Source organism: Vicugna pacos, chromosome 17 (assembly GCF_048564905.1).
Source record: "Vicugna pacos chromosome 17, VicPac4, whole genome shotgun sequence".
Classification (NCBI taxonomy): Eukaryota; Metazoa; Chordata; class Mammalia; order Artiodactyla; family Camelidae; genus Vicugna; species Vicugna pacos.
In genome coordinates, this window is record NC_133003.1 from 6,087,154 (window position 1) to 6,114,608 (window position 27,455).

The window sequence follows — 27,455 nt, forward strand, 5'->3', positions numbered from 1 at the left end:
CAGTTTGCAAAGGTATTAGTCCAAGGGAATTTGGATATATAATTTAGGTATTAAACATACTCATTGTAAAAATAGTATGAATTCACACTGAGATTTTCCCATCCTATACAAAATGTTCTGTTTCAAGCACTGTAACTATATTGAACTAAATTCTATTTGATCATACAAAAAAAAAATACTACTTGATCATTGTACATCAGTGTAAATATAGAATTTAGTGACAAGTAAATAAAAAGCATAATTTCAGCTTTCAGATGATTACATAGTATTAAAATGTTCTTAAAATAGCTGGAATTAGTCCGATTTCACAATAATTTCTTGATATTACACCAGTTATAAGAAGCTAATTAGAGAGATTTTAGCCCAACAAGAATCTAGAGAATTTTCGTCATAAATTGTCCCTACACAGGAATGGGGCACTGTTTTGGCATTATGAGTTCCCTTTTCTAGAGACGTCTCAATGAATAAAGAAGAAATTTATATTTTTATTATATAACATATTTTCATTTCAAGTTCTTAAACAATAAAATCTTAACACCAATGTAGGCAATGTTAGTTACAACGGACTCAGAATAAAGAATATCTCTTTCATAGACTGTGACTCCTGAAAGTGCTCTAAAAACACTATGAGTTTGATTAGCAGCAAAGCATTAGCCTAATGGATACCTCCCTCCTCCCCTTACATGTGTATGTACGTATACACATACTATAGGTCACTATCTTCTGTCGGTCCAACTTAAATGCGACAATTGTTCTCAGAGGCTGTGCAAGGTTGCAAATACTGTCTACGCTGTCTTAGAGTTCAAGACCACTAGCACCCGAGTGGTTAAGAGAAAATCAATAGTTTCAAGCAAACAAAAAGCCATGAAGTCATATAGTTTGAATTTCTTTTAAGAGCAGAAAAATGGAGGGCTCAGTGAATCACCCAATATATTAACTGTTCTGGGTCCTATAATTTTATCTAAAACTATTTTTTGTACATGGAAGGCTAGATGCCTTTACATAAATAGTTTCAGCAATTCTAAAAATATAAAATATTCCTTTGAAAAATAGGACAAGTTTTGTTTTGTTTTGTTTTGAACTTGGAGAACAGTTCGGCGAGGAGTGGGTTTCCTTCTCACAGATGAATTTTGCAGCATCTTCCCCCAGGAACACGCTGACAGCTCCGTCATCCTGCATCTAGCGCACCCCCGGGATGGGCCTCTAGGAAGGGGCCGTGCCGGCACCAAAGCAGGCTGGTCTTCTCTCTTCCACACTCCTCTAGCAGTTCCACATCCCTAGGCATCTTGCAGCAGTGCCTCACATCCAGAACTTGAACTTGACTGGGAAAACTACATCCATTTCAAAATGCAGCATTTTCATCTGTTGTTTGGGTGATTCTTGTTGCCCCAGGGATAGGAGTGATACCTGGAAGAGTCAGAAGTGGAAAGAGTTAGCTGCAGCCTCAAATGTTTTAGTTCACACATTCAATTTCAAAAGCAGCAGCTCAGGTATATAAGTAAACAAATCACATGGAATCATAATGTGATTCTAAACAGGACAGAATGGGGAGATTGTCAGAAAGCTGCCTTTTGCTGAAGTTCACTGCTAATACTTTCTTTCTCAAACTATAAACTCAGTGGGACCTAATAACCATTTAGAGTGGAAAAATCACCTCTCCAAAGTAGCCTGTACGTTAAATGCCTATTTCACACGTTCAACAGTTAACTGGAAGGAAAATCAATGCAAGCTGATTCAATGTACTTTTTAAAAAATGTCAACACATATTTCATTGTCACAAAATAAAATGTTAACGCATATCCCTAAGTATACGACGATGATATACTGGTCATCTCTTCACTTACAAAATGCTTTTACTCTCAGAAACAACGCTGATCAATTCAGGTGTGCCAGGCAGTAACCTTCCAGTAAGGAAGCGTACAGTTATGTGTGTAACAGATGTAATTAATGAAACAAGCCTGCAAATGATCAGGAGTGGTGCCCTCCTGGGGATGGCCCAGCTTGTTTGAACACTCTTCATTTTCTTACACAGCTGTCTTCAGTTCAACTCCATACTACCCCCTCTTCCCAAAGCCCTCATTCTGGCTAGGGTCCCTCACTGCTGTTTCTGTGTCTGCTACCATTTTCTTTAACAAATACAGCAGTTTGTGCTTGAGACATTCTCCTATATCTGCTCAAGCCATCTTACCATTATTTAAACAGTTCACAGTAACTTCCCTAAAGACAGCTAATAGCTAGATAATGCCCTTGTCCTGAGACTTATTTTGAGAATCTCATCTATCTATCCCTAACTAAACAGAAACTTCATGATCTAAGCTGAAAATGCAACATATCTTGGCTTAATGCTTTAGCTGTTGTCTCGATGCTTTGTACACATGTGTCTAAGTTTGAACAGACAGTCTTAAATTGTAAACATGAGTTATACAGGAATTAGCATGTAATTCTCTGGCCATGGTGATGAACCAAGATCATTGTATAATATTTTGCAATGATGACAATGATGATTAAGAGGATGATGGGAACAGTAGCAGATCTGGATAAATACTAGTGGAGGAGTTAAAACAACGCTTCCTATTTCTAACCATATTTCTAGGGCAGGTATTCTCAGTTTGTGTCCCAAGTAAATAATGAAGATTCGTTGGGGTGAACAAGGTCAGCAGACTTCTTTCCTACAGTGCACCTCAAAATCCTTAATATATTAATACATGTTAACATTCTCCAAAAATGGAAAAACATACACTCAGAATTTCCCAAATATATTTGGTCACGGAACTTTATTTTTCAGGGAGCATCTATTAACATCTTTGAGGATATTGGCTATTTACAAAACCTATTTGGGAAAATACACTCTACTGATGCTAAGTACTAATTATAAATACTTCTGTATGTCCTGTGATGTTTAGCATCCTCTATCTTTGACTATGGAAAAATCATTACTGTCACAGCTGATCTGATTCATATTTGGAATTATGTGTGTTTTCAGCTTGGGAAGTGTTAGGTGCATATGTAGAGCCCGATTTACTTCTTGGAAATTAATTGGGAACACCAGTGAACAAGTAATGGCTTTAAGCACTACCATGGGTTATTTTTACTAGTAAACCATGAAAACTCACCCCCAGTGATATATCCTATCATTGCTATTAGAAACTGAAGAGGGAATGTCACGGCCATGTGGCTCTTTAAATGGATTATTCATTTTAACTTGGAGCATTTTAAGAAAATTTCATGTCATAACCATCATATATTGCTTTAACTTGATCATTAAATTCATGTCTTCATATTGTATTCACAATTCTGAATATAACTAAATAATTTCACCTTCATTATTAAGCATCTTATTGTCTATTTACCATAATAAGAAAATCTGCAATGTCTTTTAATACAGGAGTATTTGATTTTTTAAAATCTCAGTAATAATAGAATTCAAAAGCATAACCATACATTTCAAAGAAAGGCTGAAATTATTATTTCTAAAAAAGGAAAAATAAGCCCTCTTGTAAGAGCCTCCCTAAGTTCTTTACACTGTTACTTAGTTGATTCTCTGCAAAAATTTGAAGACAGTCATAGCACATGATCCCGAGTCTCTGAGAAAATGCAGGTGCAACAGTGGTAAGTATGATTTTTGCCCCACTACAAGCAAGGGCACTTGAAATAAGAAGTTGCCAAAAGTCAAGAACAGAGACATTCACACCATCCGCGGAAGGCTGAATGTATTCAGATCGAGAATAGAAAATGAATGATACAAATCCCTCCAGGACGGTGGGAGCAGAGTGATGACGGAGAGGGTGATTTCTATTAACAATATGCCTGCATTTCTCTGAAGTTACAAATCACAGCAAAACTTAACTTACAAAGGTAGAATCTTGGAAATACATTGTCAAGCCAAAAGAACAAGCAGTTGAATACGCTTATGTGTGATTGATAAGAATAACTTGTTGAAACAGAAGAGAAAAAAAGGCTGGAGACTGAATTAATGCCAAAAAAAGGATCTAATTTCCATATAATGACCATAACAGGGTGTTTTTAAGACCACTTTCTCTGGGAAAGACGAGAATAATTTAAATAGTGGTCACCAGATAGCTTCATCAGCTGGACAGAAAGGTTGTATCTCCAGGCAGAAAAGGCCACTTTGGGACAGCAGAATCTACAGGCCTCCTAAAGAAACTTTAGCCGTACAAGATGTGTAAGTGGTGGCTCACCGTCGATCTGATGATACAGTTACCAGTGGGCTCCTCAACAATGTCCAGAGATAATTCATTTATAGTAGACACTGGCAGCGCCCATATCCCCTCATTCAAACCCCTTCAAAATATGCTGGGCTGACTACCAACCACCAGCATCTGCATTCCTTTTCCTGAGGATTTCACTGGCCTCTAGAATCTGCTTTGCCCACTCTTAGAGGAGGCCAGAAATGCCAGGAAACTAATGTCCCCTGGGGAAAGAGGCCTCCAACAAGGGCTGATGGGAATATGAGATCAGGATCCCAGCTCCCTCAGTCCTGGAGCACCCAGATTCCCAGTGGGAACAAGTTCAATTGTGGTTCAATTACCACAATGGCAATTTGGTTGAAAATGAAATCTTCATTGAGTTTTTCAATACCTACCAGAGTTTTCTGGGATTCCCTCTCAGATTAATGTAAAAGCAGCTTTTGGAAGGAAAGAGCTCTCTGTAGGAGGTCCCTTTGTCTGGTCAGTAACCTTAAATCAGGCACACCCATGCCCTGTTCAACCCCAGCCCTAGAGCACCTTTCAAATCTTTTGATCACACAAAACCTTGTCTAACATGTTGGTTGCTTCCTAGATCAAAGAAATAGAAATGGAGACTAAGTAATCAAAAGATGACAAGTTCTCTTTCCTAGCTTCCCCTTCAGTCATCTTATGAACAAACTATGAACAAGATGGCGTCTAAGGAAAAATCACAAGAGGTCGACACCTGCATATTGGGGGGGAGGGGAGAGAAATGACTCTGACCCCCATCTCAATGATTTAACTGAGGTCACTTTCTTTTTCCCTTGAGAACATTCATGATTGAGCAGACTCTTTGGAGTTGTATTTGTAGACATTAAGTCCACCATCGCCCCAGACTGCCAGCATTCAAATAAAAGGCAACTGTCCTTTCTACCAACATTTGTCACTCCTAAGTACTGATTTTTGAGTGGCGAGCTGCTGGACCTGAGTTTGGTAACAGATTTTGACGCCCAACGTGGAGCTGCAATCTCTCGGTGGTCAGAGTCTTCTGGGCTTCCTTCTTGCAGCTTCTGGTGGTGGGAACACACAGGGTCGAGTGTGAACAGCCAGCTGCCTGTGGCAAGCTGGTCAGAAGGGGGCTCTCAGGAAAGTCCCAGCAGTTGCTGGAAATGTTCATCCTGGGGATTCTGTCCATGTGTCCCCTGCCCAGCACTGGCTGCCAGTTTTCACTTGAGGTCGGTGGGGATGAATTCTAAGTTCTAAACTGAACTTTAATATTTGAAAGCAAACCCTGGATCTCACCTGTTAGAAATAAAATTGTAATACCCACTTTCCTCTAGGACTTCTTCAATCACAGTCTAAAATAGAAAAAGAAATCAGGTTAGTACTGAATTTAAAGCAACAAAATAGAATCATTCAGAGGCGCTGCAGAAACCTCACCTGCATCTGTGCATACGTGATGCCCTCCTCCAGATCAAAGCTGGTGGGTAGACCTGAAATAGACAAATTATTGCAAGTCTGTCACTTGGTTCATTTTTTTAGTTGGATTTTATTGGCAATTATAAGCGGGCAGTGAAAATGGTCAATTTCTTAATGATGAAGATGAGTACTTAGAAACACATTCCAAATTATCTTGGCTTTGAATAATCAGATGCTTTGTTTCTCTTCCTTTAATAGCTTTCCACTTTTGGGGTGGCCATCAAAAAATAATACTCAAGATTTAAAGGCGTCGGATAAACTGGCCAATTAACTTGTGTGTGTGTGTGTGCGTGCATGTGTGTGTGGGTGTGTGTGTGTCTTATGAAGAGGAAAGTAGTGACTCTAAACACAATACCTGAAAGGCAAAGAAAAGATTAAGAAACTCTCCCTCATCCAGAAGACAAAAAGAGTGGAAATGTACTAGCAAGGATAAATTCTTAGTGGAGGAAGTAATAGCCAGTGAATGACAACAAAGATCTGACCCCTTCCCTTGGCTGCCAGGAGGGAAATAAAATACATTTAAAGCTAGAGGACAAGATTTCTTTTCCTGTTTAGTCTGAGTATGATATGCCAGTGCCTAACCTACTCTGGTGCCACCCAAAGTAGTGTTGACCATATTCCACTCTAATCAATCAACACGTAGAGGCCAGGAGCTCCCCTCACACTCAGGATAGAGAAGAGAACGGGTTGAAGGCTGAGGGGAGGCGTGAGGATGTGAATCCTGGCAGTGTGCTTTTTAAGCCTGGCTTAAAGACCAAAGTACTTCATGGTTCTGCTGTCTTCCCTTCTGCCCAGCCTGCTGTGACAAGGGACACACCCAGTCTGCTCTGCAGTGATTTGTCCAGCTTCTGGAAACACCCGTCAAGTCCCTCTCTGAACACTGAGAGATTTCAACCAGAGCTCTTCCCTCAACGGAGCTGCTGCTGTGAAAAGTCTGGCCTGTGACTGACTGACCTGCCCTGGGAGATACTTTTAAAAGCAAGTGACTTTTTCATTCTGAGTCTCTTTCTGTTTTATAAATAAGTTCAGCTGTCTTATTTTGTTTTTAGATTCCACATACATTTGATGTCATGTGGTATTTGTCTTTCTCTCTCTGACTTACTTCACTTATTATGACAATCTCTAGTTCCATCAATGATGCTACAAATGGCAGTATTTTAAAATCTTTTTTATGGCTGAGTAGTATTCCATTGTGTATATATGCCACATTATATTAAGTGAAGTCAGTCAGAGAAAGACGAATGTTGTATGAAATCACTTATATGTGGAATCTAAAAAATTATACAAATATTTACAAAAGAGGAATAGACTCACAGACACAGAAAACAAACTTATGGTTACCAAAGGGGAAAGGCTGGGGGGAGGGATAAATTAGGAATATGGGATTAACAGATAAACACAACTGTATATAAAATAAACAACAAGGAATTACCATACAACATTGGGAACTATAGTCAATATCTTATAAATCTATAAAAGGAAAAGAATCTGAAAAGGAATATATAATATATATTCAGATATATATATCTGAATCACTTTGCTGTACACCTGAAACTAACACAATATTGCAAATAAATGGTACTCCAATTAAGAAATATATGAAAGCAAATGAATTTAGACAACAGTTTATCTGATCTTATACATTTCTCAGGGGCTATTTTAAATGAAATTCTGCCTGCCCAGGTTAGCTTTATCCCAGGAATCCAAGTCTTGGGGAAAGTCTGATAATTGTTATATGAAATGATCTGCCTAAGGTAGGCATCAACAAAAGCACACCAGCAATGAGCGATGTTCTTGGATGAGGAAATGGCAGGTTTTCATTTAACCCGAAAAGGTTCACATCTGTTTCTGCCCCATTGAGGGACCTAACTGTAGTTTACAGGGATTCAAAAATTATGCAGGAATTCTACAGCTTCAGATTAGCCTGAAGAATTCTTCTGAGAGTCACACGTAACAAGGAGAGTTACACTATGCTCAGCCCGTAAACATACTGGCTAAGCATTTGTTATGTATTTACACTGATCCTTGAAATAATCCAAAAATGCACGTAACATTTTTATCCCCATGTTACAGGCAAGGAAACTGGGGTTCAGCGAGGTCAAATGGTTTGCTCAAGGTCAGCTACTCAGTGACTGAGTGTGCACCTTTAATCCCTAAGTTACATTGCCTCCCTATGTGAAATTTCTCCAAAAAAGAAAAAAAATTAAATACGTTTGATGTGATTCTTCAGGTATGTTTCAAATTTTCTGTTTTATTCAAACTCTTCCCTTTCTGCTATTTATCTCCCTGATGCTTTTGGGCATTTGATTTCCCATCATCAGTTAAGAAGAAATAAAAGGAAATACAATTTAACCACATGGATTCTGTTTGCTTCTGGTATTAATTAATGATCATGGAAGCTGTCCCAAGTAGGTAAAGTAAATCTCAGGGAATTGCCAGACTCCTACTGCATGTCCCTCTCAACTACCATCATAGATAATAAATATAAGATCTATTTTTATTTTAAATTGAAGATAATCTTTTGAGGATAGCTGTTGATCCAAACTATTTTCTTTCATTTTTTTTGATTGAGTTATACTCAGTTTACAATGTTGTGTTAGTTTCTGGTGTGCAGCACAATTTTTCAGTCATACATGAATATACATATATTATTCCTTTTCATATTCTTTTTCACTGTAAGCTACTACAAGATCTTGAATGTATTTCCCTGTGTTATATAAAATGGAATACTACTCAGCCATAAAAAAACATAATGCCATTTGCAGCAACATGGATGTCCCTAGAGAATGTCATTCTAAGTGAAGTAAGCCAGAAAGAGAAAGAAAAATACCAATCTGTTTCTTCATGAAAGCCATATTCCTGTGTTGAAGACCATTACCTGTTGAGTTATTTGGGGACAGGCTGTGTTCCCTTGATGAATGATGCAATAAATGGTAATCTGCTGTGAAAAAGCTGGGGTCAATTGGTTCTGGAAATCCCTGAGAAAACTGAAACAGAAAAAGTAAAACTGCATCTTATTTCACATTCAGAGTCAAGTGACATGAGATCTCCGTGCGTGTCTCTGCAAGAGGAACCGGGGCTCTTCGGCTGTCAATCACTCTGACACAGATAAAGACCCATCTTCTTCCTTTCAAAAGGACTTTTAAGAGGGGAGGGTGTAGCTCAAGGGGTAAAACACATGCTTAGCATGCATGAGGTCCTGGGTTCAAACCCTGGTACCTCCTCTAAGAATAAGCAAATAAATAAATGAAACTACCTTCCCCAACCACCCTCTCCACCGTCCAGAAAAAAGGACTTATAAATTAGAGGCAGGCAAATTACAGTGAAAGCAAGCAGACAGTTCCCTGGTCAGGTGAAACACACACACACACACATCCTACACTTTACAGTCTTATGAGAACAAACTTAAAATGGATAGAAAAATAATGGCATGGGGTCTGCAACGCCAAAATGTTATTTTTATCAGTTGTGGGAGGAATAAACTCCAATTATTCAACAGAACATTATGTATAGAGCAAATCTATACTTTGTCATTTATCTGCTTTGAAAATGCCTTCTTGTCCCACCAAGGCAAACAAGTTTTTTAATACATCTTCCTCAGTCACCATTAATTAATTTTAATCTCCACAAATCAATTCTCAACATTGCAAAGGAAAGAGTAATTCACTAAAAGCCAGAATTTATTAAAATTCCAATCATTTAATTCCCCTTATAGAGCTGAATTTTTTTAATGAAATTTTCAACTTCCTTTCAACTTTCATTTTAACCAGCACTTGGGCTGGCCAAGTTTTGTGCCTGTGTAATACAATATACTTTAAAAATGCCAAAATATATTAACAAACCAGAAGCAAAAGGAACAATTTAGACTATGCCACAGTAGTTACCTTGGATTCATATTCTCTGTTCATTAAATAAGGAAGTTTGAAATGAGGTGCTGCGATCTAAACTTGCACATAGAAGGATGCTAAAGTATGAAGACCAATGTGGTTTTTTAAATTATTTTTTAAAATAATTTTATTGTGCTATAATTTCTGTACAGTAAACTACACATATTTCAGATGTACAGTTTGAGGAATTTTGATAGATGGATACACCGAGGAAACCATCACCACCTAACATTTCCATAACTCCCTCAGAGGGGCAAACTTCCAAATCCCAATTTATCCCTTCTCACCCCCTTTATCAACAAGGTTTTCAGAAGCTCTGCAGAGGGCCCACTGGAGCTGAACTTCAAAGGCTGGATTTGGATGAACACAAGGAAGCCAAGTGGACGTTCCAGGTGGGAGGACATCGAGGGCAGAGGCTGGGCATTGCACATTAGCGGCAGAGTGATACAGGGCTAGGACATTAACCCAATGTTCTGGAGGCATGGGGATTTAGGCTGAAGAGAGGAAAGCAAGTACTGTTCATTCATTCAGGGAGTAATTTAAACCAACCCTTGTGTTCCCATGCACAGATCCAAGGTACGAAAACCACCAATGGTGACCAAGAACCGTATTCTTGGAGCTGACTTCCTAATTAGGGAAAAATGTGTCTGTGAAATACCCGCCTGGATATATGTAAAATTGCAACTGAGCTGAATGCTCTGAAGGCCAGGCCGGTGGTTCTAGGAGGTCACAGACAGACCTGAGACAGGGAAGGCTTTCCTAAAATAATGCTTCTGCTGAGAGACAAGAGTAAGTAAAGGACGGAGTGGGCAGAACATAACGGGCAGGAGAAACAGCATGTGCAGGCTGGGGAAGAAGCAGCATGGTAGATGGGCCCTGTGGCCGGTGAGGAGGCAGCAAAAGGCGAGAGTGGTAAAAGGTGAGGGTGGGGAGAGGGGTCCAGGCTTGGACCAAACAGGACATGAACATCGTGGTGAGAATTTTGGCATTTTATACTCAGACTCATGAACAGTGTGTGTGTGTGTGTGTGTGTGTGTGTCTGTGTGTGTGCATGTGTGTGTGTGAGATAGAGAGAGAGAGAGAGAGAGAGACATGACCACATTCTGTTTTAAAAGGATCACTCTGGATTCAATATACACATAACAGTCTGAATGGGGCTGGGGCCATGGGGTGAATGCAGACAGATCAGGAGGAGGCACCTGCAGAGAGCAGAGGCCAAGGCAGCTGGATCCGGAGTCAGATGGGTAGGCAGGAAACTGGAAGCAAGTGATTAAGAACACTGCCAACGTCTGGCAAAACCGACTGGAGAAGACATCCAGATGGCCGACAAGCACATGAAAACATGCTCAGCATCACCAATTGTTAGAGAAATGCAAATCAAAACTATGATGAGGTATCACCTCACACTGGTCAGAATGGCCATCGTTCAAAAGTTGACAAATGACAAATGCTGGAGAGGATGTGGAGAAAAGGGAATGCTCCTTCACTGCTGGTGGGAATGTGGTTTGGTGCAGCCAGTGTGGAAAACAGTATGGAGATTCCTCAAAAGACTAGGAATAGACCTACAATATGATGCATTAATCCCACTCCTGGGCATATATCTGGAGGAAAATAGAATTCAAAAAGACACGTGCACCCCAATTTTCACAGCACCACTATTTACACTAGCCAAGACATGGAAACAACACCAATGTCAATCGACAGATGACTGGATAAAGAAGCTGTGCTATATTTATACAACAGAATACTATGCAGCCATAAAAAAATGCCATTTGCAGCAACATAGACGGACCTGGAGAATGTCATTCTAAGTGAGGCCAGAAAGAGAAAGAAAAATGCTGCATGATATCACTTATATGTAGAATCTAAAAAAAAAAAGCACTTCAATGAACTTATCGACAAAAGAGAAACAGACTCACAGACATAGAAAACAAACTTACAGTAACCAGGGATTAAAGGGGGTGGGAGGGGATAAATTGGGATTTTGAAAATTGCACCTCTTGGGGAGTGCTGGATATGTTAACTATCTTGAGTGTGGCAGTAGTTTCATGGGTGTAGACATCTATCAAAATTCATCAAAGTGTACATCTGAAATATGTGTAGTTTACTCTATAGGATCCATATCACAATAAAAGTTGCTTAAAAAAAAAAAACAGGAGATCAGTATCAGAAGGGTACCAAGACTTCAGACTAGGTGGTAACCAGAAGGAAGGAATGGCTACTGAAGATCAAATATTCTTACTTAATAACAGGAGCACCTACAGCCACTAGTTGGTGCTTACTGCATTCTAGATACATTTGATGTTCTATTTGGTTCTTACAACAACCCTGTAAGTTAGGCATTATGCCCATTTTACAGGTGAGGAATCTGAGATGTAAAGTAATTCGCTTCCAACTGGCAGGACCAGGGCTATAATATCAAAGGCCAAGCAAAACCACATGCACAATGAAGACTCCTCAGGTGTTAATGAGGTAGGAGATGCAAGAGATAAAGTGGAACATCTGGAGGTGACCGCACGGTTTGATGACCGAGCAGAAGGAAAAAGGATGCGGCCAGTGATTTTGATGCAAACAAAGGAGGAAGATGGTGAGTTCAAGCCTGGACATACCAGATGGCAATTAAATGTTCGCCCAGAAGGTGGAAATCTGGGTGATATGACAGAAGCTTTCTGAGCAGTGGCCTCTCCGGCCGGCTGATGTCACGAGGTGGATCACCAGTCCCAGACCAGCACCGTGGGGCCCTCTCTTGGCTCATGAATATTGAGTTGAGGGATACCTGCTCTCTTTGGCATTATGCTCTGCTTGGAAAAACGTGTACGATCCTCCTTCTGAACTGATATAAAAGGGCTCTTCTGCTCTGAACAAACACCTACAGCTCCAAAGGGCAAATGGTTGTGTGTACTTTTGAACAAAACAAGTCGCTATTAAAGAGAAAAAGCTCTATCACTGTCACTACCCTCCCCCTCCCCAAACTCACTGATGTTGAGCAAATATTGAACAATTTTACCGCCTCATTGGTCAACTGAGAACACAGTTACTTTCTGGGCAAAAAACTAAATAGAAGAAAACAATAAGAAACTACAAATGTAATCCTCATTAAATTCCCCAAACTGTATCTTCTTTTCATATCATAAAATAAGGTTATCTTTGCTGTGGGACAACTACATAAACGAGTTCGAAGCTAATCAAATGAGGAAGGACTTGGAAGGAAATTAAGCCAAAATGAATGAGATTAGGTGTCAGAAGTGAGAAAGGTTTCAGCACTTTACTCATCACACTTCACTCGCCAGGCCTCTGATCTTTCTTTCTTTAGGTTTTCCTTGTCCTCTTTCACTGAATTATGTTAACATGTTAAGTCACAAAGTATTACCTTTTTTTTTCATTTCTTCTAACCTACAGCTCCTTTCTATTAGGTTTTATTAGGCTTTTGAGGCCATTTTGTTACACAAATGTCAGTATTTACACTCACTATTATCTAATTATTAAATCTTAGCATCTCATCAGATGCAGGTTCAAGAGTTTACTTTATGGTAAACTTCACAGATGGTGCTACGCACGCCCATGAGGAAGCAAGGGATGCCCGGCTGTCCCTCTTTCGAGATGTCAGTGGCCAAGAAGGCACATGTCAAGACCCATCACTTCTTTAAAGGGGCTGCAAAATGACAGTGTTTTTACACCTTCGGTACTTATTAGCTGAGGGAGTTCTGTAATGAGAGAATTCCCTCTCATCAATTTACTTACCCTGAGACAGAATTCACAAGGGAAAGGCAGAATAAATGTTTGATACTTTCCTTCTGTAAACAATTTTTGAAATAAGGTGTTGGTCACTCACTGTCTTTCAAAGGTAACCAGTAAGTGATTTTCTTTTTTTTTTTCCACTACCATGAAGCCTTAGATTTAAACATTAGTTGGTGCCTTTGATCCACTGTGGATATCATTCTCTTCAATGCTCTAATTATGCAACAGAGAGCAGTGGGCTCCTGAGTCCTCTGACACACCCTTGGGAGCCCTGGACAGAATCCCTGCCCTGCACCCTATGATGTTAAGATATTCTAGCCTAGTCTCATTCAGTTTCTGCTCTAGAGCTGCCTGTGGCTGTATTTCCAAAGCTGTGGGTGCAGAGGGAGCACAGTGCTGCTTGCTTAGTTTCTAAACAAACTTGGTGAAATTTTTGGAAGTATGAGCATTTTTTAAAAGATAAGATTTATCATGAATTCATACACATTCATACTGATCTTTCCAATTCTAATTTGAATTAATACCTTCTATTTTGTCTCTGCTGCTATCTCTCCCATGCTGAAAATCCTGGTCCTCAGAGACACCTATCCATTTACTCAGATGCTTTATTTCTCCTGCAATTCTAGCCAAGGTTGAGCAGGCTGGACCAAAGACACATCAGGTGAGTCAAAAAATAAAGAGATTCATTTTTCAGAAAAGGGCTCGTCCATGTTTTGGCTCATCTGTATTCCCCAGGTCTCAGGTGGTTCATAAGTAAGGCACAGTCATCCCATGAAAATACCTTCAGACTGCAGGTGCGGAGTCACTGGATTTCAGGGGGAGCTTCAGAGGGGGAGGTGGAAACTGAGTGCACTTCGTGTATTGTTACCATTGCTTCCATGGCCATGGTGTGTGATGGCTGTGGAAGTCAAAGCTAACGAGCCCTTCCTCTGTGATGGCACAGTGGATGAAAAAGCCATTTCTGAACAAAACCCACTGCTAAAGATTACATCACAAAGGGGGAAAAACAGGTCACAAATGCCTCATTTAGCTTTCAGACTAGGGACAAGGTGGGTTCTTTCTTCTCAGGCAGAAGTATATAAATGTATCAATTCTTACATAGCAATAAAGAATAGAACCAACATAGGCCATGTTAGACAGCATGCAGGTGCACCAACATAGAATTTATTTGATACTCAACAATATTAACCATCAGGCACCTACCAGACACTGGGTACGACCCTGGGGATTCAAAGATGAACAAGACACACTCACTGCCTTTGGAGAAACTGTAATAATGCGAGTCTGTTTGAATGATGAGCTACTTAAAACAACAGTAAGAGTGAAAACTCGTAGAGAAAGGGGAGATTCATTCTTGATGCGGAAACAAAGTTTCAGTGGATGAACTGGTTAATACACCAAGTGGAAGCGTTCTTTAGCTCACAGGAGGCAAGGCCTGCCTCCCTGATTGTACAGTTTTGTAAGGGCATGAACCACCACGAGCTTAAAATATCAGACAAGGGTGCAGAGCACCCTACAGAGGGTAACTGAATCTACCTCTCAGCCAGGTTGAAAGCAAAGATGATCCTGTGTCCCTACAGCTGTCAAACAGGACAAAGTGGCTTCTGTCACCAAGTTGTGCTAACCAGAGGTAAACAATTCTCCTTCTGCCTGGTTGGCTTAACCTGTTGGTGATTTGGTTTCCTTATTTAAGAATAGAAATATCTACCAGCACCCACAGTCTAGGAGACTGCAGAATGTCGATTATGGAAAGAAACTTAGAAATGCTTCATTCCATCCTCATAGCTGAGAAAATTCATGGCCTCAGATGTTAGCTGACTTGTTCCAAGTTGCAAAACTCAACTCAGTGGTCTGTTGAAGAGTATCCTAATAAAGATTGGACTAGAACTATCTAATGTGTGTGTGTGTGTGTATGAGATATTAAATTATATATATTTTATAGTAAATGCATATATAGATACACACTTAGATATATTTAATAACATTTTTTAGGAAAACATACAATAATATTGAAACAACTTTCTATTACTCTTCTGAGACTGATGGCTTCAGAAATGAAGGTCAGAAAATTAGAGGCAAAGTCATAGCCTTGATTTACTATCTCAAGTGATGCTACAGTCTGAATGTCTGTGTCCCCCACGGAGTTGTATATTAAAACCTAACCCTGAGGTGATGATATTGGGAGGTGGGCCCTTTGGGAGGTAAATTGGGCCAGAAGGATAAAGTCCTTATATAAGTGTTCTTATTTTTTAAAATGCCCGTAAAAGGAGGCCTGGGAAAGCTCCCTTGCCTCCTGTCCCATGTAAGAAGTCAGCAGTCTGCAGCCCGGAAGCGGGTCCATCCCAGACCCAACCATGCTGGCACCCTGATCTTGGGCTTCCAGCTTCCAGAACAATGACCAATAAATTTCTGCTGTTTCTAAACACATCATCTTATGGTATTTTTACTGTAGCAGCCCGAATGGACTAAGACAACCATGGACAATGCCCTTTCATAGTGGGCAGAGCTTAAGTAGATGATGAAAGCACAGGAGGCAGACAAATTAATTCCTACGATGTGTTTTTGTTTGGTAGCCAAAAAGAATTCCTGTATGTAGAGCACCATACCTTTTTAATTTCAGATTTCAAGTTGCAAGGGTTACTCTGCTGGCTGAAGAGGTTTTTCTTGAATCTCTCTATAACCCTTCTTTTCAAATTGTGGTGCAGAGCTGGAGGAAGCTGCATAAAATAAGAAAATCATTATAAGCAAGTCATTAGCAATGCATAGCTGAGTCCCAGCAAGCATTACTGAGGGTCAGTCACAGTACTCAATGCATGGGACTAAATAAGAAGTAAAATTTTACCCTAACTAGCATGACTTGATGTTCCACTGGTTCATTCTACAATCCAGAACAAATATATTACTCTGTTCTCTTTCAAAAGGCTAGTTCTACTTATGTTACTCTTTTTTCATTTTATTGATATTATTTTTCATAAAACAACTCAATTACATATTAGTCGCACATATGAATTGAATTAAGTTTGCAAGTAACGGGCTTGACAAAGAAAGATGCATTCTGTGTGATGCTCCAGCTCTTGTGTCATGCCCAGAACCATGCTAAACACGCTAATCTTGGTCCTTGTCCTGAAGGACCTGATACTATGGACCAGGAAGCCCATATCTGTGTTAGCACATCATCAGAAGCCTGCCTGTGAGCATGTCTGAATATGCACCTGATCAGAAAGAGAAATCAGATGGCAGTGACCAATCTTATCAGGAAGAAAGAGTAATGAACTCGTATACATTAGGGCCCAGCCAGGATGAGTTAGATTTGAGGAGTAAGTAGTAGGAAGTCACAGGTTAGAGTGGAGAAGGCATGGAAAAGTACCTGAAGACACCTTTTCGATCTGACAATTCCCTACTGTTGCCACCTCCCTAAATCAAACACCAAAGGGTGATTCAACATACACAAATCAATCAATGTGATACACTACATCAACAAGAGAAAGAACAAAAACCACATGATCATCTCAATAGATAAAGAAAAGCTTCTGATAAAATTCAACACTCATTTATGATAAAAATTCTCACCAAAGTGGGTATTGAGGGAACATATCTCAATACCTAAAAGCTATATATGACAAACCTACAGCCAGCATAGCACTCAATGGTGAAAAACTCAAAAGCTTCCTACTAAAATCTGGGACAAGACAAGGCTGCCCACTATCACCACTCCTATTCAAAATATTCCTGGAAGTCCAAGCCACAGCAATCAGGCAAGACAGGGAAATAAAAGGGATCCAAACTGGAAAAGAAGAGGTAAAAGTGTCATAAAATACAGATGACATGATACTATGTATAGAAAACTCTAAAAGGTCCACGCAAAAACTACTAGAAATACTCAAAGAATTCAGCAAGGCAGCAGGTTACAGATTAACATACAAAAATCAGTTGCATTTCTTTACGCTGACAATGAATCAACAGGAAAACAAAGTAAAGAAACAATCCCCTTTAAAATAGCACCCAAATTAATAAAATACCTAGGAACAAACCTAACCAAGGAAGTAAAAGACTTATACAAAGAGAACTATAAAACATTCATTAAGGAAATTAAAAAAGACTTTAAAAAATGGAAAGATATCCCATGCTCCTGGATTGCAAGAATCAATATTGTTAAAATGGTCACACCTCCAAGGCTATCTGCAGATTTAATGCAATCCCTAACAAATTGCCCAAGACATATTTCACAAAACTAGAACAAATCATAATACAATTTATATGGAACCACAAAAGACCTAGAATTGCCAAAGCATTACTGAAGAAAAAGAAAGAGGGTGCAGGAATAACCCTCCCAGACTTCAGACAATACTATAGAGCTGCAGTCATCAAGACAGCATGGTATTGGTACAAAGACAGACATGAAGACCAATGTAACAGAACAGAGAGCCCAGAAATGAACCCACAAACCTTTGGTCAACTAATCTTCGACAAAGGAGGCAAGAACTTACAATTGAATAAAGACAGTCTCTTCAGCACATGGTGTTGGGAAACCTGGACAGCTGCATGTAAATCAATAAAGCTAAAACATCCCTTACATCATACAGAAAATTAAACTCAAAATGGATCAAAGACTTAAACATAAGACTAGATACAGTAAACCTCCTAGAAGAAAACATAGGCAAAACATTCTCTGACATACATCTCAAAAATGTTCTCCTAGAACAGTCTACTCAAGCAATAGAAATAAAAGTAAGAATAAACAAATGGGACCTAATGAAACTTACAAGCTTCTGCACAGCAAAGGAAACCATAAGTAAAACAAAACGACAACCTATGGAATGGGAGAAAATTTTTGCAAACAATGAAACTGACAAAGGCTTGATCTCCAGAATGTATAAGCAGCTCATATGACTCAATAAGAAAAAACATAAACAACCCAATCCAAAAATGGGCAGAAGGCCTAAACAAGCAATTCTCCAAGGAAGACATACAAATGATCAAAAAGCACATGAAAAAATGCTCAATATCACTAATTATCAGGGAAATACAAATCAAAACTACAATGAGGTATCCCCTCACACCAGTCAGAATGGCCATCATTCAAAAATCCACAAATGACAAATGCTGGATAGGCTGTGGAGAAAGGGGAACCCTCCTACACTGCTGGTGGGAATGCAGATTGGTGCAGCCACTGTGGAAAACAGTATGGAGATTCCTCAAAAGGCTAGGAATAGACTTACCATATGACCCAGCAATTTCACTCCTGGGCGTATGTCAAGAAAGAACCCAAATTGAAAAAGAAACCTGCATCCAAATGTTCACAGTAGCACTATTTACAATAGCCAAGAGATGGAAACAGCCAAAATGTCCATCGACAGATGACTGGATAAAGAAAAGGTGGTATATTTATACAATGGAACACTATTCAGCCATAAAAATTACAACATAATGCCATTTGCAGGAACATGGGTGTCCCTGGGGAATGTCATTCTAAGTGAAGTAAGCCAGAAGAGAAAGAAAAATACCATATAATATCACTCATATGTGGAATCTAAAAAAAGAAATGAAAGAGACAAATGAATATAAATACAAAACAGAAAGAGACTCATAGACACAGAATACAAACTTGTGGTTGCCAGTGGGGAGGGTATTGGGAAGGGACAGACTGGGAGTTCAAAATTTGTAGATACTGAAAGGTGTATATAGAATAGATAAACAAGATTTTACTGTAGAGCTCAGGGAAATATATACAAGATCTTATGGTAGCTCAAAATGAGAAAGAATGCAACAATGAATATATGTATGTTCATTTATAACTGAAAAATTGTGCTCTACACTGGAAATTGACACAACATTGTAAACTATAACTCAATAAAATAAAAAATGTTAAAAAAGATTACTGTCTTATTTTTAATGAAAACAGATATCCAATCAGTGAAAGTTGGGTAAGGATTCTAACATCCTTTTACAGTTGCTTTTAGATGATTTCCAGACTTATCTCTGGAAACTGGATAGGAAAGGCCAACACCAACCCAAGTTTAGCAGTTTCCCGTTTCAGATTACTTGCTGGTTGTCAGGAGGGATCTGGCCTTGCAATTCAGGATGGCTACCTCAGCCTAAGTTTGGGAGAGTTTGTATAGTAAATAAACATGTGAACAAGAAGGGCTTTTTGTTTTGTCATTTCAGTTTTACTTCAGAAGTTTCCTTTGCAATTAACAGAGAGGGAAATCTGACCATGGTCTTCAACCTTTGGGAAATATATGTGTGACCTTTAGACTTGTACTTATCTCCTTTATTTGAATGTCGCTGACTTTGGTTAGCACTGTAATATAGAGTTCTCCTGAAGAGCTATCATTTCTTACTTTGTGCAGTGTCATAAACTTTCAAGTATTCTGGAAATACACTCTTACAACCAACATGGTTCTAGCTGAACCTGTAACAAGTAATGCCATCTAGCCAAAAACATGAAATTGTGTGTTATGCTGGCACTGTAAAAACAACATAGTATCTGTGATTGCTTCATTCTGGCTTTAAAATACTTCAAAATCCAATAAAGTAATGAAACATTTCCATTAAAAAGGGTTTTTTTTTTAATTACGTAAAAATGATCAAGACATGGATATGGAAACTATATCTAAATTTCAGAAGATATCTTTTCCCAACTTAGTAGTTAATCACTAAGGTAACCAATAAGCTATTTGAAGTTATTTCCGTAACACTGAAGTTAAGCATGCTCCTCACTACATCTATATCAGTATTTAAATGGAAATGTATTTTTGAACATAATCTCTTTACTCAGTACAGACATGGCAGATTATATTTTGATTTATTGACCAATTTTCTGCTCCATCACATGTCCTTCACCTGCTTTCATTTAATCAGGGAGACAATTCTGTGGGATTGCCTAAGACAGAAGTTGACAGCAGAAAACAGAAAAGGTAATCAATTTTAGATTCTTGAGTCTCAAAAAGGCTGGCCCTCAGAGTAATGAAAAGAATAGCAGATTTGCTAAACACACACACACACAAAGCCCCAGACATGACAGATAAGAGCCTGGCTACTCCCCAGGCTGGGCAGAAATCAAAGGGGAACAGTGAGAAGTCAGAGATGCACAGGTCCCCAAGAAGGGAGCCCCTTGCCTGGTCCCCCAGGCTACTGGTGCCACTTGTCAATTTGTTTCCCCTTGGCTCCAAGTCCACCCTTCCTTGCCCTGCTTGTGATACTGGAACATCTCTCCCTCGCCAACCAGCAGGATGTTCCACTCCATCAGCAGAGGGCGCTAGAGGAGGACGGAGGTTCTTTCTGGTTCCAGGGATGCTCCTGCCTGGCCTCAGTCCAACAGCACTGAATGGTCAGCAGCAATAGGAACCCCTAGCCATGCTCACCCCAAGCCAGATGCAGTGGCATGAACCCTGCAGGCAGCTTCCCAGAGTTCCATGGAGCAGCAGCCACCCACAGGCAGCCTCCCCTGGCCCCACAGAGTGCTCTCCCCAGCACATCATCCTCACATGCTGATTTCCAGCAAGTTCCACAGAGCAGCTCCTCAGGAAATTTCTCTGACATTTCTAGTGAGGTCTGGACCTCAGCCCTGTAAGTAGTGACTTCCCTTTCTGCTCTTCTTACAGTCTTCAGATTTCTCTTCCTCTCCTTAGGAGATAATACCCTGTTATTATTATTAATTCCTAAACAGTCCTTTATATGAAACATTCCCTGTGGAAATCGCTGTGTGGTTTCTGTCCCCCGACTGGACCCTCACTGGAACAGATCTGGTACCAGGAATGTCCAGGAGAAGGAGCCACTCAGCTGCATGTGGAAGCTGGTTTGACTGTACCCTTGGAGCTGAGCCCAGTGATGGGGTTTCTGCCAGTAATCCCCAGCGTCAGAGTTAATCCACGGCGTCACGGTTAATCAGGCTGTCACCTGGATGAGGAGCCAACTGAAGCGACTGCCCTGGAAGCTTGAGAGGCTGCAGCACACGGCCACCAGGACATGTGAAGGCCGTGGGGACTCGGGGTGGAGGGGTGCATCCTTCAGATGCACTGGGGCACTTACAGAAAGAAAACGACCAGCTTGGGTCCTTTAACTCTCAGCTCAGGTCATGGACCAAGACCAAGAAAGATTCCACAACAGCCCTAACAGAACGTATTTCTTGCTACCATAGCACTGACAAGGCTGACAAAAATTTAATTAAGCAGGTTGCTAAATGACAGTGTCACCTGAATGCACACTTCACCAAGATTCTCATGTGCCAGTTAGAAAAAAAAGATTAGGATACTAAAACTCCAAGTAAGGACATGTTGTGGGACCCAGGTGAAATGGACAAAGTCAAAACCCAAGTCACTGGGAGCCATCATTGCCAGTGGAAGTAGCTTGAAACTTGGCATCTGAGGAGACAAGCCTTCTTTTTGCTTGAAAACTCTATACTAACCTCCCCTGGGACAGATGAGGGGTACTGCCTTTAAAAGGGGTGCTTATCCCTCTTAGACGCACAACAGGGAGCATCCAGTCAGTAACTAGGGTCACAGCTCAGTACGATCCAGGGGAACTGGTGCACAGTAAGACCCAGGAGGAAACAGCTAGCACATCAAGGAAATTGCAAGACCTGGCTATTATGTATCAGAAGCATCCCAGAGACCACGTGCAGGAGTGGATTCTAAGGGTGTTAGGCTGAGAAGGACAAAATATAGGACTCGATCAGGCCGAATTCATTCATACATGTGCACTTACTAGAGAGTCCAGATTTAATCTGTTAGTTTGTGAAGCCGGAGGTGGTAACTTGATTGGCTGGGGCACAAAGACTTGGACTCAGTCATGGTCTGTGTTTAATGAGGATAAAATGCCAGTTTCCCTGGCTTGTAGAGGAGGGGGATTCAAAGGCGTGGAGAGACAGGAATGTTGGTGGGGATTTACCACGTATGACCTGCAAACTCACTCCCTCAATATTCAGCAAGAACACTCAGAAGCTGCTCCCTGCATGAAGGCACTGAGAAACACATCCGGGAGGGAAGCACCAGCATCCCTGAACACCTCTGTGGCTGGTCTCCTTTGTAGGCTGGGTAAGACACGGTCAGTACGTGATCCCAGCAGGGATGATGTGACCCCAGAGAAGCAGGGACCAAGAGGCGGCACCTGACCAACAGTAACAAGTTGGGTCATTTGCCAGAAAGGGTGGCAGGGATGTATCCTGTTAACAAGAATGTCTGGCCCATAGAGATCTCTGATGGCACTTAACTGGTTGGGGTGTTCTTGTGAAGGAAACAGTGGTCCGCCTACTAGAGCATTCTTAATCCATATGACAGAAAAGGAACTCTAGATCTGCCAGACAAAAATGTGATGCCAGTGGCTGCTGCCTCAGTGGAGAGTCACAGCCTCTCACGCCGTTTCCAGACCTCAGTCAGTTCCAAGACCTAGAGCCCCTCTATTGGCGGGAAAGCTGCGGCCCCTTGTGGAAGGGCCCTGAGCACTGCTGTAAGTATGCAATATAAATTTTCCTCCAAGCCTTCTCCAAAGAGACGCCCAGATGCTTACCAGAGTGACTGTTCGCTGAGAAGAAGGAAATTCACAGGGTTTTAGGGAAGCTCAGACACCAGCAATCAAGTGACTCTAAGTCCTATGGTCTTATAATGTCACTGCAATACACTAATCCAAATAGTTTCTTGTTTGTTTGTTATGTTTGCTTTTGGGGGGCAGTAGGTTTATTAGCCCAAGTTAGACTTACAATGGGCCCAGCATTCCACTTGCCGGGCGGGATTTCTCTCTACTACTTGAATGTTTAGTTGGAGTCGCCACAATTGGCAACAGACCGAATCACCAGACTGGTTCTCTGAAACTTAGCGTGAGGCAACGTTTGTATGTTTTGCTCATCGATATGTCTCAAGTGCCTAGAACAGTGGCTGGTACATAGCAGGCACCTAATAATTGTATGTCAAAATTAAAAAAAATGAATGAAAGAAGATGTATAATCTTAAACTTCAAAATAATAGTCATTTTCTTGTCCAAATGTCTACACTTATTTGTCTCTAAAAATTTATTTTCATATTAACAGGACATTACCATTGGTAAATGACCACTCAAGTTGCTTATCAAGACACAGATTTATGTAAATAATGTGTAGCCAGTGCTTGCTTTCCCAAGGCCTAAGGGTCACTGAGCTTTAGGAACAGTTTTGCTAAGCCAAAATGTTCCCAGTCATATGCAGTTGGAGGGAGTAAGAACAAGCATGGCTCTAACTGAAAGTTCCACACAGCAGTTGTGCCCCGAACTTGTACTTAAAATGAAAAGGAAGGAAGAAGTTAGGACACTGACCTGAGTGATGTAGATGATTTTGTGCAGCTAGATTAAGATCTGCTGGATGGGGTCACTGATCTGACGTACTTTCCTCTGGGACACGGCAATTCCTGCAGATGCTGTGGATGACAAATTCTCCAGTTAGTTAAGACCCTGGTTTTCCCCTTCAAAAGTGGCATTTGTGGGAAATGGGGTCAAATTCTGAAAAAAATAAATAAATAAAAGTTTTAAAGTAAAAACTTTCATCCTACCAGTGAGACAGTATGTAGAGACCTTGTAACACTTCAATATCTTACAACACTGGAGGTGTAATACCTTCCCTCTATTTCTCAGACTTCTAAGTAACATAATGATGTCATCATTTATAACATCTGAAAGACTGTTTTATCACTTGGGAATTTTGCCTGCAATTACATTATGCTGCCACCAGGAGTCAGTGGTGTCTTGGCTACTGTGGTCATTGAAAAGCTAGGTTTCACATATATGCAGTTAAGAGACTATCATACTTAAAATTTTTAAATTCATTATGCCCTCAATAACATAAAAAACTAATTTATTGAAACTACCCAATGAAAATATTGAATAGGCAATCTTAGCAAACAAAAACCCCAAAAATTCTGATTTATAATAATCAAGGGTTTGAAAATCATGTTACTTTCAAACCTGTGATTATCACAAAGTATACTTTTCACCTTCATTTCTCTTCAGGTCTAAATAAGACACATATAATTTTTCCTGAATTCTCATCAGAGCACCACATCACGTTCACAGTTCAAGACTAGCCTGGTGTCCAATTGCATATAAGCTGCTTTCCCAGATTCAAATGTCAGAGTCACACGTGGCCTGTTTTTAACTTTGAGGAATGTAAAGCTATTTAAAGGAATGACCTAGCCCCCTAGATCAGCCACAAGGCCACCTCTGCCTCCCCTTGCCCTCAGATCCACACTGGAGAAAGTGGAAGACACTTCAGATACATTGATGTAGGCTGTCCTCTCCCCACCTTCATGCTCTTTCCCTTCCTCCCCAGAACCAGTTGCACACTTTCTGAAACAACGCTTTTCTTGCCAGTTTCTCTTCATTCAAAGAAAAGGTGCAAGATCTTTCTTTCCTTACCTCCACACAACCTTGAAATTACAACCTTGAAATCAACCAGTCTGTATAAAATTAAATGTGAATACAATCATTGCTTCAGCAACAGCTAGGATTTAGAAAAAATGATTCTTATAGAAATGCTTTCTGGGAAAGCTTGCATAAAAACTTTAGTTTTCAAAACATTTAAAGAGAAAATTTAAGGTAGTCATTAAAAGAGTCAACTTTTTTTTTATTACCATAGGAAAATTTATATTTAGAAGACAAACCCCAAAAGAGAAAATAAATGGAACATTAAAAGAAATGTTATTTTCTTCATGGGTATCTTTCCTGAGTTTGTTGAGAAATTCATTCAAGAAATAATCTAGCTCTAGTTTGTGTACATTTAATACCCTGTTTAAATGTTTGAAATTTAAAGGATCTACCTCTGCTAGGCACTGTATCTAACTCCTTTTAAGTATCAACCACTTGATCGTTTAAAAGATGAGGTTTAATAAATTACCCTTAGGGTAAAAATGTGATGGTAAACCAGAGAGGATTAAGGTAGCTCAAAAATAGAAAGCAGAGAGCTGGAGGTATCTGCTCTGGCCTGCAGAGATGACAAAGTGTACATACATTGTATTTCCCACAGTTGTGCTCCTTCGCAGAAATAATTCTTAAAATGTAATTGTCTAGACTGATACCCAAAACTAATGTGGCCAAGTTGACGCTGCTACAGGAACATTAGCTCTGCATTTTCAGAAACCAGAGGGCTTGGTTTTTGATCAGTTTTATGCTGACTAGTTTATGTTCCTGGCATGTGGACTTAATGTTCATAGGTAATGAGTTAAAATCTGACAGCATGGCAGAGAGTTCTCAGATTTGTGATGACACTTTGAGTGGGGTGTCACATGGTTTTGACTCTACCTTGCCACAGGAATGTGCTCATCTGTGGCCCTACATGCAAAAACAGAGATTGTTAGCTGGAACGCCTGCCTTCTGAACTGCTCAGTTATGCAATGTAACTTAAAATCATGTTTCTTAAGGCCCTTGACCACTACGCTATCAATCCCAGTAAGTCTTTGACTTTTGAAAACAGTTTTGATTGCTTAGTCTCTAAAAAAATAACTGAAAAATATGTAATTACACATGCCCACTGTAAAATGACCAAACAAATGTGAAACAACGTTAAGTGTCACAGAAGCACCTCGAGGCTCCCTGCAGCCACCACCCACCAGCCACCTCCCCCGGAAGAAATCTCTGCTGTTAGCGTGGTGCATTGCCTTCCAGTTGCTCTTCTGTCCATTGACATACTTAAGTGTGTATCTTCAGAACAGTATTTTTCAGTCTGTGGTTGAGTCTTAAAATCAGTTTAATGAGTCATGACCAGCATTTTGGAAAAAAAAAAGGGGGGGGGAATGGAATGGGATGGAAAGAAATAGAACAGGATAAAAAAAATTCAGAGTGCACTGCATGTAGTAAGGGCCCACTCAGTCATATAAACTGTGTATCTTACTGAGGGTCATTTCCAAAACGACTTTGAAAGCCACTGCTGTAGAAAATCTATAGTATTACCTCGTGTTTTCCTTTCCTCTTTTGCAATAAATGGTGACACATCATAAGACCGTTTTACAATTTTTTAAAAAAATATTTGGGGGGGGTAATTAGGCTAATTTATTTACTTATTTTCTTACTAGAGGTACTGGGGATTGAACCCAAGACTAATGCAGGCGAGGCATGCACTCTACCACAGAGCTATACCCTCCCCCATTACAGTTTTTATCTTCAGTATGTCACAAAGATTCTTCTTGTCAACACGCAGTTACAGCTCATTATTTATAACTGCTACTGAGCAGTATGACGTGTTCTGAATGCATCATAGTTTCTCAGCCACTTCTGGGAACTTAGCTTGCTTTAAATTTTGTTCTAAGTGATGCTACAGTGAGTATACATGCACATGCCACATTGTGCATAAGCACAAGAAGTCTTTTAGAGTAAATGAGGAGAAATTAAATAGCTGAGTATAGATATTTCCTATTTTAACAAATACACTCTAAAGTGGATAAATCAATTTGCACTCTGACCAGAAGACAATCCATTTTCTACACCTTGATCAACACTATTATCAAATGCTTCGATTCTGCAAATCTGATTTTGTTTTATTTTGCATTTATCTGAATGCTGATGAGGTTTACTGCACTTTGGTGAATTTTCTGTTTGGGTCCCAAGCTTCTTTTTTCTTATTGATTTGTAAAAACACTTTACATTGTCTGATTACTACTCCCTTTATTGTATTTTACACTTTACCTGTGTTTTTACCTAATCTGCTATTTCTTTTCAACTTAAAGGGCAGTTCCCAACCCCATTACCTAGACTACAGGCAATTTGTAATCTCGCCACCAAAACAGTGTCTCAGGTCCCTGCTGCTGCCGTATCGTGACAAGACAGGATGTCATGACTACTTCAGCACTCTGGGCTGCTCTGGCAGGATTACTGAGATGTGAGTGATCACAGGGGTTAGAGTTGGGGAGAAAGAGTTAAATCTGAGACTGGTAGTGATGGGAGTCTGGCTGTAACGTTTGCAAGTCCTCTTGATTTCCTGAACAACTTCAGCTAATACTGGGGAGGAGAATTATTATTCCTCCTTTTCTATCTTATTAAATCATTGCTCTTTTTTTTATACCCAATCCCAAAATGTGTATTTATTTAGGTCTTAATAATTTTAGGAAAGCAAAAATTATAAAAATTCACATAGATATCTTTTAAAATTTGTGTTCTTTAGTTAAATATTAGTAACTACCAAGATTGCAGCAAACGTTAGCCACATCAT

The 27,455-nt window shown here is 39.9% G+C and overlaps 1 protein-coding gene across 1 annotated transcript in view; it reads right to left on the bottom strand.

Annotated features, from left to right (window-relative positions):
• Positions 1 to 1,358: 1,358 nt before the first annotated feature.
• LOC140686654 (serine/threonine-protein kinase Nek10-like) overlaps positions 1,359 to 27,455 on the bottom strand; it is a 70,107-nt gene continuing 44,010 nt past the window's right edge. Inside the window, 7 exon segments of the mRNA XM_072940857.1 lie at positions 1,359 to 1,407; positions 5,490 to 5,545; positions 5,628 to 5,680; positions 8,545 to 8,653; positions 15,898 to 16,008; positions 23,576 to 23,676; positions 25,553 to 25,582. Of these exon segments, the coding sequence (XP_072796958.1) occupies positions 1,359 to 1,407; positions 5,490 to 5,545; positions 5,628 to 5,680; positions 8,545 to 8,653; positions 15,898 to 16,008; positions 23,576 to 23,676; positions 25,553 to 25,582 (509 nt within the window).